The 15,731-nt window shown below is 41.0% G+C and overlaps 1 protein-coding gene across 1 annotated transcript in view; it reads right to left on the reverse strand.

Moving 5' to 3' along the window:
• The window catches only part of cblb (Cbl proto-oncogene B, E3 ubiquitin protein ligase), a 201,502-nt gene that overhangs the window by 88,993 nt on the left and 96,778 nt on the right, over positions 1-15,731 (reverse strand). Inside the window, exons 7-8 of the mRNA XM_039006030.1 lie at positions 14,106-14,243; positions 5,447-5,534 (exon numbers count right to left, since the gene is read on the reverse strand). Of these exons, the coding sequence (XP_038861958.1) occupies positions 5,447-5,534; positions 14,106-14,243 (226 nt within the window). The remainder of the gene's footprint in view (positions 1-5,446; positions 5,535-14,105; positions 14,244-15,731) is intronic.

The raw sequence follows: 15,731 nt of genomic DNA on the forward strand, positions 1-15,731 counted from the left end.
TCTCATTTTGTCTGTCATAGTTGAAGTGTACCTATGATGAAAATTACAGCCCTCTCTCATCTTTTTAAGTGGGAGAACTTGCACAATTGGTGGCTGACTAAATACTTTTTTACCTCACTGTATATAACATCCTATTTGGTTGCAAGAATTTTATATAATAATTTAAATTGAAAAACTAAGTTTTGAATCCGGCGGATTCGTTTTGTGTATTAGTTCATAAACCATGTGCCATGGAAACGGTACATCAAAAATCTCTTCCCAACTATTTTTCAATCCGTATGGCACAGCTGTCAATTTTTGGTGCTTAAATGAAACTGGTTTACTTTATAAAAATTAAAAAATCACAAATTTTGGTCTGTAATGCAGGACCGACAGACAAATTCCTTACTTTCTTCCCTTGTTTTGTCATTTACCCAGAAAGTAATCTATGGGGCCAGGAGATCTATGGGGCCAGTCATCCATTGTTCAGATTTGTTTCAAAAGCTACTGCCAACTTGAGTGAATTGTAGACAAAATAACCCAAAAACTAAGGGTGATGGGTACAAGCTCACCATGTTCAAAAGTTGTGGCCTAATCACCTCTAAGTAACTTCAGATCAAGTCGTTGAGTTGATTTGGTCATGTAATTATGAACACGGTGAGTTTGCCCCTATCCATAGTTTTTGGTTAAATTAGCTCAACTTGAACAAGATATCGTTTCATAACCTCAGCATATTATCGACGAACTTATTGGCTGATTCATGTGATTTAGGCTGCATTTTGTGATGACGTTGGTCTATCAGGTTTGACAAGCTCTGGTTGATAACCACTTTTTAGGGATGAGACAGAAACAGATGTGGCAGATCTTTACAATGTTGAAGTACAGTGAATTCCTCGGAATACTAAGTGTTTTCTTTATTATATTACTTCCCTATTAACACATATTTGTTTTAAGTTGGTGATAACATGGACCATCAGACTATTTTATTCTCTACTTTAGAATTCTTGGGGGTATCCGAAACAAATGTGTAAAAAGTACTTTATGAAAATGTTGAATCTGGCCTTATAAATAACACAAAGGCATGTCAAATCAGGTAATGCCAAAATTAGTCTAATTGAAGTACGCTTTGAAATGATTAAAATGCATCAGACAATTATTGGAAAGTCCCGGAAACCCACAAATGTTGCTGAGTTAAAGCAGTTCTACATGGACGAGTGGGCCAACATTCCTCCACAGCGATGTGAGAGACTGATCAACAACTACAAGAAGCATTTGGTTGCAGTCACTGCAGTTAAAGGTGACACAACCAGTTATTAAGTATAAGGGGGCAATTACTTTTTCACACAGGGGTATTGAGTGTTGCATACTTTTGTTAATTCAATAAATGAAATAAGTAATCAACATTTTGTGTTATTTGTTCACTCAGTTTCCATTGATCTAATATTAGGTTTGGGTTGAAGATCTGATAACATTCCGTGTCAAAAATATGCACAAATCTGAAAGGGAACAAATACTTTTTCCACGGCACTGTATGTTCCTGAGAGTCTTAGCTTTCTGCGATGCGGTCACAATTGCCATTATAAAACAGGTTGTTTGGATCCTAGATGCTGATTGGAGGAGCAGCATTCCAAGCTGTGCTGTATTGGCCGTTACAGGCACACTATGCCTGCTAACAGTTCCATCTGAATTATCATTGCACTACCATAAGAATTTCACCATCATACGAATTTGCATCTAATTCTATTTATCTCAACTCGCACATTATTTCCCCATGATTGTTGCCTAGCATTTAGTTTGGTACAGCTGGGGTAATATAAGCTGGCTGTCTGTCCGACCTCTGAAGATTTGTTTCACTTTTGAAATGCAAACTCCCCTGGACCCTACCACAAAGTGTGTGCCCTCAGGCCTGGAGGGAAGCTAAAGTCATTCCGCTACCCAAGAATAGTAAAGCCCCCTTTACTGCCTCAAATAGCAGACCAATTAGTCTGTTACCAACCCTTAGTAAACTTTGTGTTTGGCCAGATACAATGCTATTTCACAGTAAACAAATTGACAACAGACTTTCAGCACTCATATAGGGAATGACACTCAACAAGCACGGCACTTACCCAAATGACTGATGATTGGCTGAGAGAAATTGATCAAATGATTGTGGGGCTGTTTTGTTAGACTTCAGTGCAGCTTTTGACATTATCGATCATAGTCTGCTGCTGGAAAAATTTATGTGTAATGGCTTTACATCCCCTGCTATAATGTGGACAAAGAATTACCTGTCTAACAGAACACAGAGGGTGTTCTTTAATGGAAGCTTCTCCAACATAATCCAGGTAGAATCAGGAATTCCCCAGGGTAGCTGTTCAGGTCCCTTGCTTTTTTCAATCTTTACTAACGACATTCAACTGGCATTAAGTAAGGCCAGTGTGTCTATGTATGCGGATGACTCAACACTATACACGTCAGCTACTACAGCAACTGAAATGACTGAAACACTTAACAAAGATCTGCAGTTAGTTTCGGAATGGGTAGCAAGGAATAAGTTAGTCCTAAATATTTCCAATACCTAAAAGCATTGTATTTGCGACAAATCATTCACAAAACCCGAAACCTCAACAACATCTCATAACTAAAATTGAGCAAGTTGAGGTGATTAAACTGCTTGGAGTAACCCTGGACTGTAAACTGTCATGGTCAAAACATATTGATACAACAGTAGCTAAGATGGGGAGAAGTCTGTCCATAATAAAGCACTGCTCTGCCTTCTTAACAACTCTATCAACAAGGCAGGTCCTACAGGCCCTAGTTTTGTCGCACCTACAGGCCCTAGTTTCGTCGCATAACATCGTGTGGTCAGGTGCCACAAAGAGGGACTTGGGAAAATTGCAGTTGGCTCAGAACAGAGCAGCACAGCTGGCCCTTAAAAGTACACGGAGAGCTAACATTAATGACATGCATGTCAATCTCTCATGGCTCAAAGTGGAAGAGAGATTGACTTCCTCATTACTTGTTTTTGTAAGAGGTGTTGAGAAGCAGAAGGTACCGAGCTGTCTGTTTAAAATACTAGCACACAGCTCGGAAACCAATGCATACCCCACAATCCATGCCACCAGAGGTCTCTTCACAGTCCCCAAGTCCAGAACAGACTATGGGAGGCGCACAGTACTACATGGAACTCTATTCCACATCAGGTAACTGATGCAAGCAGTAGAATCTAATTTAAAAAGCAGGTAAAAATACACCATATGGAACAGCAGGGACTGTGAAGTAACACAAACATAGGCACAGACACATACAAACGCATGATAACATACTCACTATACACACACGTACACATGGATTTTGTGTTGTAGATATGTGGTAGTAGAGTAGGGGCTTGAGGGCACACACTTAAGTGTGTTGGGAATTCTGTAATTAATGTATTGTAATGTTTTTAAAATTGTATAACTGCCTTAATTTTGCCGGAACCCCAGGAAGTCTTGGCAGGAGCTAATGGGTATCCATAATAAATACAAATACAATAGAGAGCGAACGGGTGTCCAGACAAGACTAAACTTTTTCTGAGCCAGGCCGAAATCACGCATCATCATCATTATTATGGATATATCCAAGTAAATGACAATAGAAAATAAGCTCAAACAGGCGAAAATGCAGCTAATGGGCTGTCATTCCAGGTGCAATGTTTGACGTGACGGAGTTAGCTGAAGTTGGCTAGCTAGCTAGGATGTGACAAGAACGTTAGTCAGCCTGCAAAGCAACCACTTTTGTTAGAACGGAAGACCATCCCTCTACAGGATGGGTGTTCCTATTCCGGGACGGTTGAGCTAACGTGCGCTAATGTGATTAGCATGACAGTTGTAAGTAACAGCAACCTTTCCAAGACATAGACATGTCTTATATGGGCAGAACGCTTACATTCTTGTTAATCTAACTGCACTGTCCAATTTACATTTGCTATTACAGTGAAGAAATGCCATGCTATTGTTTGAGGAGAGTGCACAACAACAGAACTTTTATCACGGCAACTGGTTTAATACATTCAACTCTGAAGGTAAATAATGTACTCACATTCAGTAATCTTGCTCTGATTTGTCATCCTGAGGGTCCCAGAAATAAAATGTAGCATAGTTTAAGTATAAGCTAATGATCCATCATGTATGACATTCCTGGGAGTGTGTAAACTTAAATGTTGTATTACCATATAATTTTGTATGTTCTCTGTAGTCACGTACTTGAAAATGTATCAATTGACCAATTCGGCACATTTGGGAAGACTTGATACAAAATATTGTCTAGTATTGCCATGCTTCACTGGCTTATTCTGAAACTTTGCACACCCACTGCTGCCATCTAGTGGCCAAAATCTAAATTGTGCCTAAACTGCAATAACACATGATTGCCTTTCTCTTGTATTTCAAAGATGATTTAAAAAAATTATAAACGCAGTTTTTTTTTGTTTGTATTATCTTTTACCAGATCTAATGTTTTATGCTCTCCTACATTAATTTCACATTTCCACAAACTTCAAAGTGCTTCCTTTCAAATGGCATCAAGAATAGGCATATCCTTGCTTCAGGTCCTGAGCTACAGGCAGTTCGATTTGGTTGTCATTTTGAAAAAAAAGGTACACTCCTTAAGAGATTTTAACAAAAATAATTAATGACTGGATTGACCAATTCTGTATTCATGATGCAGCACTGACTCAAGTGCCTTATTGCTTTTATAAAACATGTAGCAACATGACCAAACAAACTAAAGACCTGTCCGGACTATTTCCTCTGATGGAAGATTGAAATTGTATGAATTTACTTATCAAAATAACGTTTTTAATGAAAATGTGTCATTCATTGTTGTTTTAATATGTTGGTAAATGTTTTATAAAAGCAATAAGGCACTTGAGTCAGTGCTGCATCATGAATACAGTCACAGGTAAATACAGTCACAACGCCATTTACCTGTGACTGTATTCCTGATCCATCACTCCATCTTGTGCCTTATTGCTTAAATAGCCCGTTCCAATGCTAGAACCAAATTCATAGGAAGACGATCACAATTGCATTCAATTTATGTCCCCCCCCCAATCATTTTGTGCGATTTTCCCTTCTAACGAGTCCTGTGCGATCTGTGAGCGTTTTAGAGGAAAACAGAACACACACACATGTTCCTGCGAGTGTTAGCTTTCAGTGATGGGTTCGTAATAGCTAATAGCCCAAACCAACGCTAGAGCCAAATTCATAGGAAGAAAACGAATTCAACATACCACACTGGCTTTAGAAAACAATTGTTGTAGAATCAAAACGGCCTGTCCGGCGGGCTTTGAGGCGCCCGCATGGGCCTAAAGCACACCGGCGCCACTTTTTGTATCACAGTGAAATTATAAAACTGGATGGGACAAAAATGCAATTTGCAAAAATGCAATATTCTCTCTCTCGCTCTCTCTCTCACACACACACACACACACACACACACTGACCTGTGTGACTTTAATGTGATCATGGATGGTGGGTTCACACAAGCCTTTAAGGTCAGGGTTGTAGCTGCGTCCGTCCGGAAACAAGTAACTGAGGACAGAAGAGAGACAGCTTAGATACTACAGCATTCCACACAGACTGCTGACAACAACTAAGAACGACACAGAGATGTCACAGAAGGCACAACAAGCTAAATTTAACATCCATTATCAAACATCTTTATAACACAGTCATAAAAATGACATTGCATGGCATCTCAAATTAGGACCACTTTAATAGAGACTCGGCATTATCCTGACACAGAATACTTTTTGGGAGAAATATTTTTGTTTCGTGGAGCATGGCACATGAATGCATTTGTGACCTTTATTTAACTAGGCAAGTCAGCTAAGAACAAATTCTACAATGACGGCCTACACCAGCCAAACCCGGGCGACGCTGGGCCAATTGTGCGCCGCCCTATGGGACTCCCAATCACGTCTGGTTGTGATACAGCCCGGATTCAAACCAGGGTGTCTGTAGTGATACCTCTAGCACTGAGATGCAGTGCCTTAGACCGCTTCGCCACTCGGGAGCCCAAGGTAATTTGTTTCTGCAATTTGTATTTTACCGCAATACATTTCTTATGACAGCACTATGAAGAGTGTAATGGCAACACACTTCAAATAAAGTGCTATCTCCAAACCGAGTCCCCATAATCTGACTGCCTTGTCCACCGACACAGACAGGCAGTGAGCCTGATGTGCTTTCATGCATAATTGTATCCTAGGAATCCTCCATTAGAATATTTGCAGAAGTGGGCCACCTTTGCTCGCCTCCCAAAGGCGCTCTGAACCGAAACCACCCAAGCGTGGCGAGAGAGATCAAACTACATTTACAGAGGTAATCATCCCTCGTCGCCTGAGCAGTCAAGACAGAGAGGAAATAAAACGGAGTAAATGGCTACATCCCAATTCCCCACCTTTCTCCCAAAATGTGCACTTGCATTGCAGGCCCCAATTCCCTCCCTACCCCGTCAATGTTTGCAGATCTGTAGTAGAAGCAAAAATAATAAGGTTTCGTTTATGTCACAGTGTATAACACAGGCAGATAAAACCTGAATTGCAGTCCAAACATACAGTACCGGTCAAAAGTTTGGACGCACCTACTCATTCAAGGGTTTTTCTTAAATGTTTACTATTTTCTACATTGTAGAATAATGAAGACATCAAAACTATGAAATAACACATATGGAATCATGTAGTAACCAAAAAAGTGTTAAACAAATCAAATTTATTTTAGATTTTAGATTCTTCAAAGTAGCCACCCTTTGCCTTGATGACAGCATTGCACCCTCTTGCCATTCTCTCAACCAGCTTTTTTTTGTATTTTATTAGGATCCCCATTAGCTGTTGCAAAAGCAGCAGCTACTCTTCCTGGGGTCCACACAAACATGAAACATGACATAACAGACCATTAATAGACAAGAACAGCTCAAGGACAGAACTACATACATTTTGGTAGTCATGAGGTAGTCACCTGGAATGCATTTCAATTAACAGGTGTGCCTTGTTAAAAGTTCATTTGTGGAATTTATTTTCTTCTTAATGCGTTTGAGCCAATCAGTTTTGTTGTGACAAGGTAGGGGTGGTATTCAGAAGATTGCCCTATTTGGTAAAAGACCAAGTCCATATTATGGCAGAGAAATGAGAAATGACAGTCCATCATTAATTTAAGACATGAATTTCAGTCAATCCGGAAAATTTCAAGAACTTTGAAAGTTTCTACATGTGCAGTCGCATAAAGCATCAAGCTCTATGATGAAACTGGCTCTAATGAGGACCACCACAGGAAAGGAAGACCCAGAGTTACCTCTGCTGCAGAGGATAAGTTCATTAGAGTTACCAGCCTCAGAAATTGCAGCCCAAATAAATGCTTCACAGAGTTCAAGTAACAGGCACATCTCAACGTCAACTGTTCAGAGGAGACTGTGTGAATCAGGCCTTCATGGTCGAATTGCTGCAAAGAAACCACTACTAAAGGACACCAATAAGAAGAAGAGACTTGCTTGGGCCAAGAAACATGAGCAATGGACTTTAGACTGGTGGAAATCTGTCCTTTGGTGTGATGAGTCCAAATTTGAGTCACCGCCGTGTCTTTGTGAGATGCAGAGTAGGTGGATGGCTGATCTCCGCATGTGTGGTTCCCATCGTGAAGCATGGAGGAGGAGGTGTGGGGGTGCTTTTCTGGTGATACTGTCTGTGATTTATTTATAATTCAAGGCACACTTAACCAGCATGGCTACCACAGCATTCTGCAGCGATAGTGTGGACCCCAGGAAGAGTAGCTGCTGCTTTTGCAACAGCTAATGGGGATCCTAATAAAATACAAAAAAAAGCTGGTTGAGGGAATGCTAAGAGCGTGCAAAGCTGTCATCAAGGCAAAGGGTGGCTACTTTGAAGAATCTAAAATCAAAAATAAATTTGATTTGTTTAACACTTTTTTGGTTACTACATGATTCCATATGTGTTATTTCATAGTTTTGATGTCTTCCCTATTATTTACAATGTAGAAAATACTAAAAATAAAGAAAAACCCTTGAATTAGTAGGTGTGTCCAAACTTTTGACTGGTACTGTAGGTCTACACCATCACTGGTATTATCAGGCTGTATAGCTAGTTATGTTTGCTCTGATCAGTACATTTATTAGCTACCTTTCCATTAGCATTAGCGATTAGCATTAGCAGCTGACAAGATTTTGGCACAACGTACTAAGAAAAGACAAACAAGCTGTTTGCAGATGTAAGAAACACAAACTAATAGTGTAACAGAACGCGAATGGATTTTTATTAAGAAGCAAAGTGAAAACAGCATTGACGTCATCAATGTTGCATGTGCGGCAATGACCATGCAGAGACTGAACGCAAGTGTATCGTGGTCAGAGGAACAACAAATGCGCTCTTTGAGTGATAGGGGGCTGGGCTAGGTTTGTGTGGAGAGAGAGAGAGAGAGCGAGAGAGAGAGCGAGAATGGAGAGAGGTGCTTCAAGTATCAAAATAAATTATAAAAATTGACTTTATACACGACATATCACATTTAACAAACCAAACATTCAAATACCGTTATAGAAGGTAAAGTAAAAACCCAAACCGGTCCGTGCATCAATACCAGTATATCTTAAAATAAGGTATACCACCCAGCCCTAGTCGCTTGTTTGTATCAATTGCAAAGACATTGGCAACTTTGTATTTGTAGTCAACTTTTTTCTGAAGTTATCGTGGTCACATAGAAACAGATAAACCATGTGATTCAATGTTTTGCAAAGATCACCTGTGTATAAAGTGACACGGGAGGGCAGAAGACCAGGTCTTTGGCCTGGTTTGCTAACTACCTCTCTCAAAGAGTGCAGTGTATGAAGTCAGAAAATCTGCTGTCTCAGCCACTGCCTGTCACCAAGGTAGTACCCCAAGGCTGAATCCTAGGCCCCACGCTCTTCTCAATTTACAACAACATAGCTCAGGCAGTAGGAAGCTCTCTCATCCATTTATATGCAGATGATACAGTCTTATACTCAGCTGGCCCCTCCCTGGATTTTGTGTTAAATGCACTACAACAAAACTTTCTTAGTGTCCAACAAGCTTTCTCTCCCCTTAACCTTGTTCTGAACACCTCCAAAACGGGCGGAGGTTAGCCTAGTGGTTAGAGCGTTGGACTAGTAACCAAAAGGTTGCAAGATCAAATCCTCGAGCTGACAAGTGCACAGTACTACACAGCGCCATGGCTACATGGAACTCTATTCCACATCAAGTAACTCACGCAAGCAGTGAAATCAAATTTAAAAAACAGATACAAATACACCCTATGGAACAGCGAGGACTGTGAAGAGTCACACAGACATAACATACAGTGCATTTGGAAAGTAATCAGACCCCTTGACTTTTTCCACATTTTGTTACGTTACAGCCTTATTCTAAAATTGATAAAATTGTTTTTTTCACATCAAACTACACGCAATACTCCATAATCACAAAAACTGAAATATCACATTTACATAAGTATTCTGACCCTTTACTCAGTACTTTGTTGAAGCACCTTTGGCAGCGAATACAGCCTCAAGTCTCCTTGGGTATGATGCAACAAGCTTGGCACACCTGTATTTGGGGAGTTTCTCCCATTCTTCTCTGCAGATCCTCTCAAGCTCTGTCAGGTTGGATGGGGAGTGTCACTGCACAACTATTTTCAGGTCTCACCAGAGACGTTCGATCGGGTTCAAGTCCGGGCTCTGGCTGGGCCACTCAAGGACATTCAGAGACTTGTCTCAAAGTCACTCCTGCATTGTCTTGGCTGTGTGCTTAGGGTTGTTGTCCTGTTGGAAGGTGAACCTTCGCCCCAGTCTGAGGTCCTGAGCGCTTTGGAGCAGGTTTCATCAAGGATCTCTCTGTACTTTGCTCCGTTCATCTCTCCCTCGATCCGGAGTAGTCTCCCAGTCCCTGCCGCTGAAAAACCTCCCAACAGCATGATGCTGCCACCACCATGCTTCAACGTAGGGATGGTATTGGCCTGGTGATGTGCGGTGCCTGGTTTCCTCCAGATGTGACGCTTGGCATTCAGGCCAAAGAGATTCATCTTGGTTTTATCAGACCAGAGAATCTTGTTTCTTATGGTCTGATAGTCATTTGCCTTTTACTGAAGAGTGGCTTTCGGCTGGTCACTCTACCATAAAGGCCTGATTGGGGGAGTGCTGCAGAAATGGTTGTCCTTCTGGAAGGCTCTCCCATCTTCACAGAGGAACTCTGGAGCTCTGTCAGAGTGACCATCGGGTTATTGGTCATCTCCCTGACCAAGGCCCTTCTCCCCCAACTGCTCAGTTTGTTCAGGCGGCCAGCTCTAGGAAGAGTCTTGGTGGTTCCAAACTTCTTCAGAATGATCGAGGCCACTGTTTTCTTGGGGACCTTCAATGCTGCAGAAAGGTTTTGGTACCCTTCCCCAGATCTGTGTGAATATTTTCCTAATGCACTGTACACACACGTACACCTGGATTGTGTGTTTTAGTAGAGTAGTGATCTGAGGGCACATACTTAATGTATTGTGAAATCTGTTGTAAAATGTATTTTAAAGTAAAAAATATGTAATATAATGTACTGTATACAGTTGAAGTTGGAAGTTTACATACACTTAAGTTGGAGTCGTTAACTCGTTTTTCAACCCCTCCACAAATGTATTGTTAACAAACTATAGCTTTGGCAAGTCGGTTAGGACATCTACTTTGTACATGACACAAGTAATTTTTCCAACAATTGTTTACAGACAGATTATTTAACTTATAATTCACTCCATCACAATTCCAGTGGGTCAGAAGTTTAAGTTGACTGTGCCTTTAAACAGCTTGGAAAATTCCAGAAAATGATGTCATGGCTTTAGAAGCTTCTGATAGGCTAATTGACATCATTTGAGTCAATTGGAGGTGTACCACGTTCATCTGTACAAACAATAGTACGCAAGTTTAAACACCATGGGACCACGCAGCCATCATACCGCTCAGAAAGGAGACGCGTTCTGTGTCCTAGAGATGAACTTATTTTGGTGCAAAATGTGCAAATCAATCCCAGAACAACAGCAAAGGACCTTGTGAAGATGCTGGAGGAAACAGGTACAAAAGTATCTATATCCACAGTAAAACGAGACCTATATCGACATAACCTGAAAGGCCGCTCAGCAAGGAAGAGGCCACTGCTCCAAAACCGCCATAAAAAAGACAGACTGCGGTTTGCAACTGCACATGGGGACAAAGATCATACTTTTTGGAGAAATGTCCTCTGGTCTGATGAAACAAAAATAGAACTGTTTGGCCATAATGACCATCGTTATGCTTGGAGGAAAAAGGGGGAGGCTTGCAAGCCGAAGAACACCATCCCAACCATGAAGCAAGGGGGTGTCAGCATCATATTTTGGGGGTGCTTTGCTGCAGGAAGGACTGGTGCACATCACAAAATTGATGGTATCATGAGGGAGGAAAATTACGTGGATATATTGAAGCAACATCTCACGACATCAGTCAGGAAGTTAAAGCTTGGTCGCAAATGGGTCATCCAAATGGACAATGACCCCAAGCATACTTCCAAAGTTGTGGCAAAATGGCTTAAGGACAACAAAGTCAAGGTATTGGAGTGGCCATCACAAAGCCCTGATCTCAATCCTATAGAAAATGTGACGGCAGAACTGAAAAAGCGTGTGCGAGCAAGGAGGCCTGCAAACCTGACTCAGTTACACCAGCTCTGTCAGGAGGAATGGGCCAAAATTCACCGAACTTATTGTGGGAAGCTTGTGGAAGGCTCCCCGAAACGTTTGACCCAAGTTAAACAATTTAAAGGCAAGGCTACCAAATACTAATTGAGTGTATGTAAACTTCTGACCCACTGGGAATGTGATGAAAGAAATAAAAGCTGAAATAAATCATTCTCTCTACTATTATTCTGACATTTCACATTCTTAAAATAAAGTGGTGATCCTAACTGACCTAAGACAGGGAATTTTTACTCTGATTAAATGTCAGGAATTGTGAAAAACTCAGTTTAAATGTATTTGGCTAAGGTGTATGTAAACTTCCGACTTCAACTGTATTCCTGCCACAATTTTTACTGGACAGCAGCAGCTAATGGGGATCCATAATAAATACAAATACTAAAATATATTTGAAAATACAAAAATACACAGAAAATACAGTGGGGCAAAAAAGTATTTAGTCAGCCACCAATTGTGCAAGTTCTCCTACTTAAAAAGATGAGAGAGGCCTGTAATTTTCATCATAGGTACACTTCAACTATGACAGACAAAATTAGATTTTTTTTTCTCCAGAAAATCACATTGTAGGATTTTTTATGAATTTGCAAATTATGGTGGACAATAAGTATTTGGTCAATAACAAAAGTTTCTCAATACTTTGTTATATACCCTTTGTTGGCAATGACAGAGGTCAAACGTTTTCTGTAAGTCTTCACAAGGTTTGCACACCCTGTTGCTGGTATTTTGGCCCATTCCTCCATGCAGATCTCCTCTAGAGCAGTGATGTTTTGGGGCTGTTGCTGGGTAACACGGACTAACAACTCCCTCCAAAGATTTTCTATGGGGTTGAGATCTGGAGACTGGCTAGGCCACTCCAGGACCTTGAAATGCTTCTTACGAAGCCACTCCTTCGTTGCCCGGGCGGTGTGTTTGGGATCATTTTCATGCTGAAAGACCCAGCCACTCAAAATCTCACGATACATGGCCCCATTCATTCTTTCCTTTACACGGATCAGTTGTCCTGGTCCCTTTGCAGAAAAACAGCCCCAAAGCATGGTGTTTCCACCCCCATGCTTCACAGTAGGTATGGTGTTCTTTGGATGCAACTCAGCATTCTTTGTCCTCCAAACACGACGAGTTGAGTTTTTACCAAAAAGTTATATTTTGGTTTCATCTGACCATATGACATTCTCCCAATCTTCTTCTGGATCATCCAAATGCTCTCTAGCAAACTTCAGACGGGCCTGGACATGTACTGGCTTAAGCAGGGGGACACGTCTAGAACTGCAGGATTTGAGTCCCTGGCGGCGTAGTGTGTTACTGATGGTAGGCTTTGTTACTTTGGTCCCAGCTCTCTGCAGGTCATTCACTAGGTCCCCCCGTGTGGTTCTGGGATTTTTGCTCACCGTTCTTGTGATCATTTTGACCCCACGGGGTGAGATCTTGCGTGGAGCCCCAGATCGAGGGAGATTATCAGTGGTCTTGTATATCTTCCATTTCCTAATAATTGCTCCCACAGTTGATTTCTTCAAACCAAGCTGCTTACCTATTGCAGATTCAGTCTTCCCAGCCCGGTGCAGGTCTACAATTTTGTTTCTGGTGTCCTTTGACAGCTCTTTGGTCTTGGCCATAGTGGAGTTTGGAGTGTGACTGTTTGAGGTTGTGGACAGGTGTCTTTTATACTGATAACAAGTTCAAACAGGTGCCATTAATACAGGTAACGAGTGGAGGACGGAGGAGCCTCTTAAAGAAGGTCTGTGAGAGCCAGAAATCTTGCTTGTTTGTAGGTGACCAAATACTTATTTTCCACCATAATTTGCAAATAAATTCATTAAAAATCCTACAATGTGATTTTCTGGATTTTCTTTTCTCATTTTGTCTGTCATAGTTAAAGTGTACCTATGATGAAGATTACAGGCCTCTCTCATCTTTTTAAGTGGGAGAACTTGCACAATTGGTGGCTGACTAAATACTTTTTTGCCCCAATGTAAGTTTTTTTTTTTTTTTTATCTTAAATATGCATGTATTTAAATTAGGTCTGTCAAACGATAAAAACATTTAATTGACTTAATCACAGGATGTGGTGTGATAAATCACGAATAATCGCAAATTCAAAATTTGCTCAGATTTTTTATACAAGAATATTGACGTCTTGATTTTGTCCAAAGTAACGGTTATCAAATTCAGGAAAATTGATAAAGCACACTTCCTTTAAACTCAATGAAAACTTGTTTTGACATTGCATTGTTGTTTTTAGCTGTATAGATTAGATATTTTGGATATTTTCAGTATATTTTGAACGCGTCAGCTAGATAAATTTTATTCGAATTTAGATGGAATGCAACTTGTGCTACAGAAAAATACAATGTGAAGAACTTAATTCCCAGGTTTTTTACGTACAAGCCTTCCCTGCATCCGTCGATGAGGGCCAGGAAGAGGGGCTTGTTGTGGGGGATGGTCTGCAGGATGTTCCCGTTGTTGGTGACGTAGCCAATGGCCCACTGGCCCAGTCGTGTGCAGCTTTGTCTGAAGATGTAGCTAGAATGAGAGATGGGAAACAGGGAGGTCAGACAAATCAAACATTAAAACAGTAATATTGTCACTGTCGGATGGAAACCTTGTATCTCCAAAAAGGCAATTTTAAAAGAACTGAAAAAAATAGACATTATTATTTAACAAAAAGTTCATAATTTGACAACATTCTGGGTCAGATATTCACACGTCACTAAAACATTGCTGAATTACCAACAAAAAAATCTATGTTAAATTGGAATTACACATTCTGAGCACATTATACGTGGTGATATGTGATTTTATTATCAAATCAAATTTATTTATATAGCCCTTCTTACATCAGCTGATATCTCAAAGTGCTGTACAGAAACCCAGCCTAAAACCCCAAACAGCAAGCAATGCAGGTGTAGAAGCACGGTGGCTATCATTGATTAGAACGGGCCGCGTCTGAACCAGTGAACGCATCGCCATTTTTGCATTAATTCTCCATTAATTGACAAGCATGAAAGATTCTTTTATATGTGTATTTATCTTTTATGTGTGTAGATTCACACTTTGTCTGAATTAAACCCAGCGTGTCTGCTTACTTTACCCTGCTCTTTCGCTCATTCTCCCAAATGGACTACAGCATACCGGTGGTGCACACATAGCCTAATTAGTCTCTTCTTTGCACAGGATTAATTAAATCTATCGACTGATCTGTTAGTGTGTGTACAAACAGAATAAAACAGCTTTGAATTCTGTAATGAATGTATTGTAATGTTTTTAAAATTGTATATCTGCCTTAATTTTGCCGGACCCCAGGAAGAGCAGCAGCTAATGGGGATCCATAATAAATACAAATGAGTGGATTCGGCTATTTCAGCCACACCCGTTGCTGGCAGGGGTCAAATATCGAGCACACAGCCATGCAATCCCCAAAGACAAACATTGGCAGTAGAATGGCGTTACTGAAGAGCTCAGTGACTTTCAATGTGGCACCTTCATAGGATGCCGCCTTTCCAACAAGTCAGTTCGTCAAATTTCTGCCATGCTAGAGCTGCCCCGGTCAACTGTAAGTGCTGTTACTTTGAAGTGGAAACATCTAGGAGAAACAACGGCTCAACCGCGAAGTGGTACGACACACAAGCTCACAGAGCGTAGCGCATAAAAATTGTCTGTCCTCGGTTGTAACACTCACTACTGAGTTCCAAACTGCCTCTGGAAGAAATGTCAGTACAATAACTGTTAGTAGGGAGCTTCATGAAATGGGTTTCCTTGGCCGAGCATCCGCACACAAGCCTAAGATCACCATGAGCAATGTCAAGCATCGGCTGGAGTGGTGTAAAGCTCGCCGCCTTTGGACTCTGGAGCAGTGGAAACGCGTTCTCTGGTCACAGGCCACCATCCCTGTGGAACGCTTTCGACACCTTGTAGGAGTCCATTCCCTGGCCAATGGAGGCTGTTCTGAGGGCAACAACGGAGTGCAACTCAATATTAGGAAGGTGTTTCTAATGTGTAATACCTTCAGTG

This window comes from Salvelinus namaycush, chromosome 12 (genome assembly GCF_016432855.1).
Source record: "Salvelinus namaycush isolate Seneca chromosome 12, SaNama_1.0, whole genome shotgun sequence".
NCBI classification, from domain to species: Eukaryota; Metazoa; Chordata; class Actinopteri; order Salmoniformes; family Salmonidae; genus Salvelinus; species Salvelinus namaycush.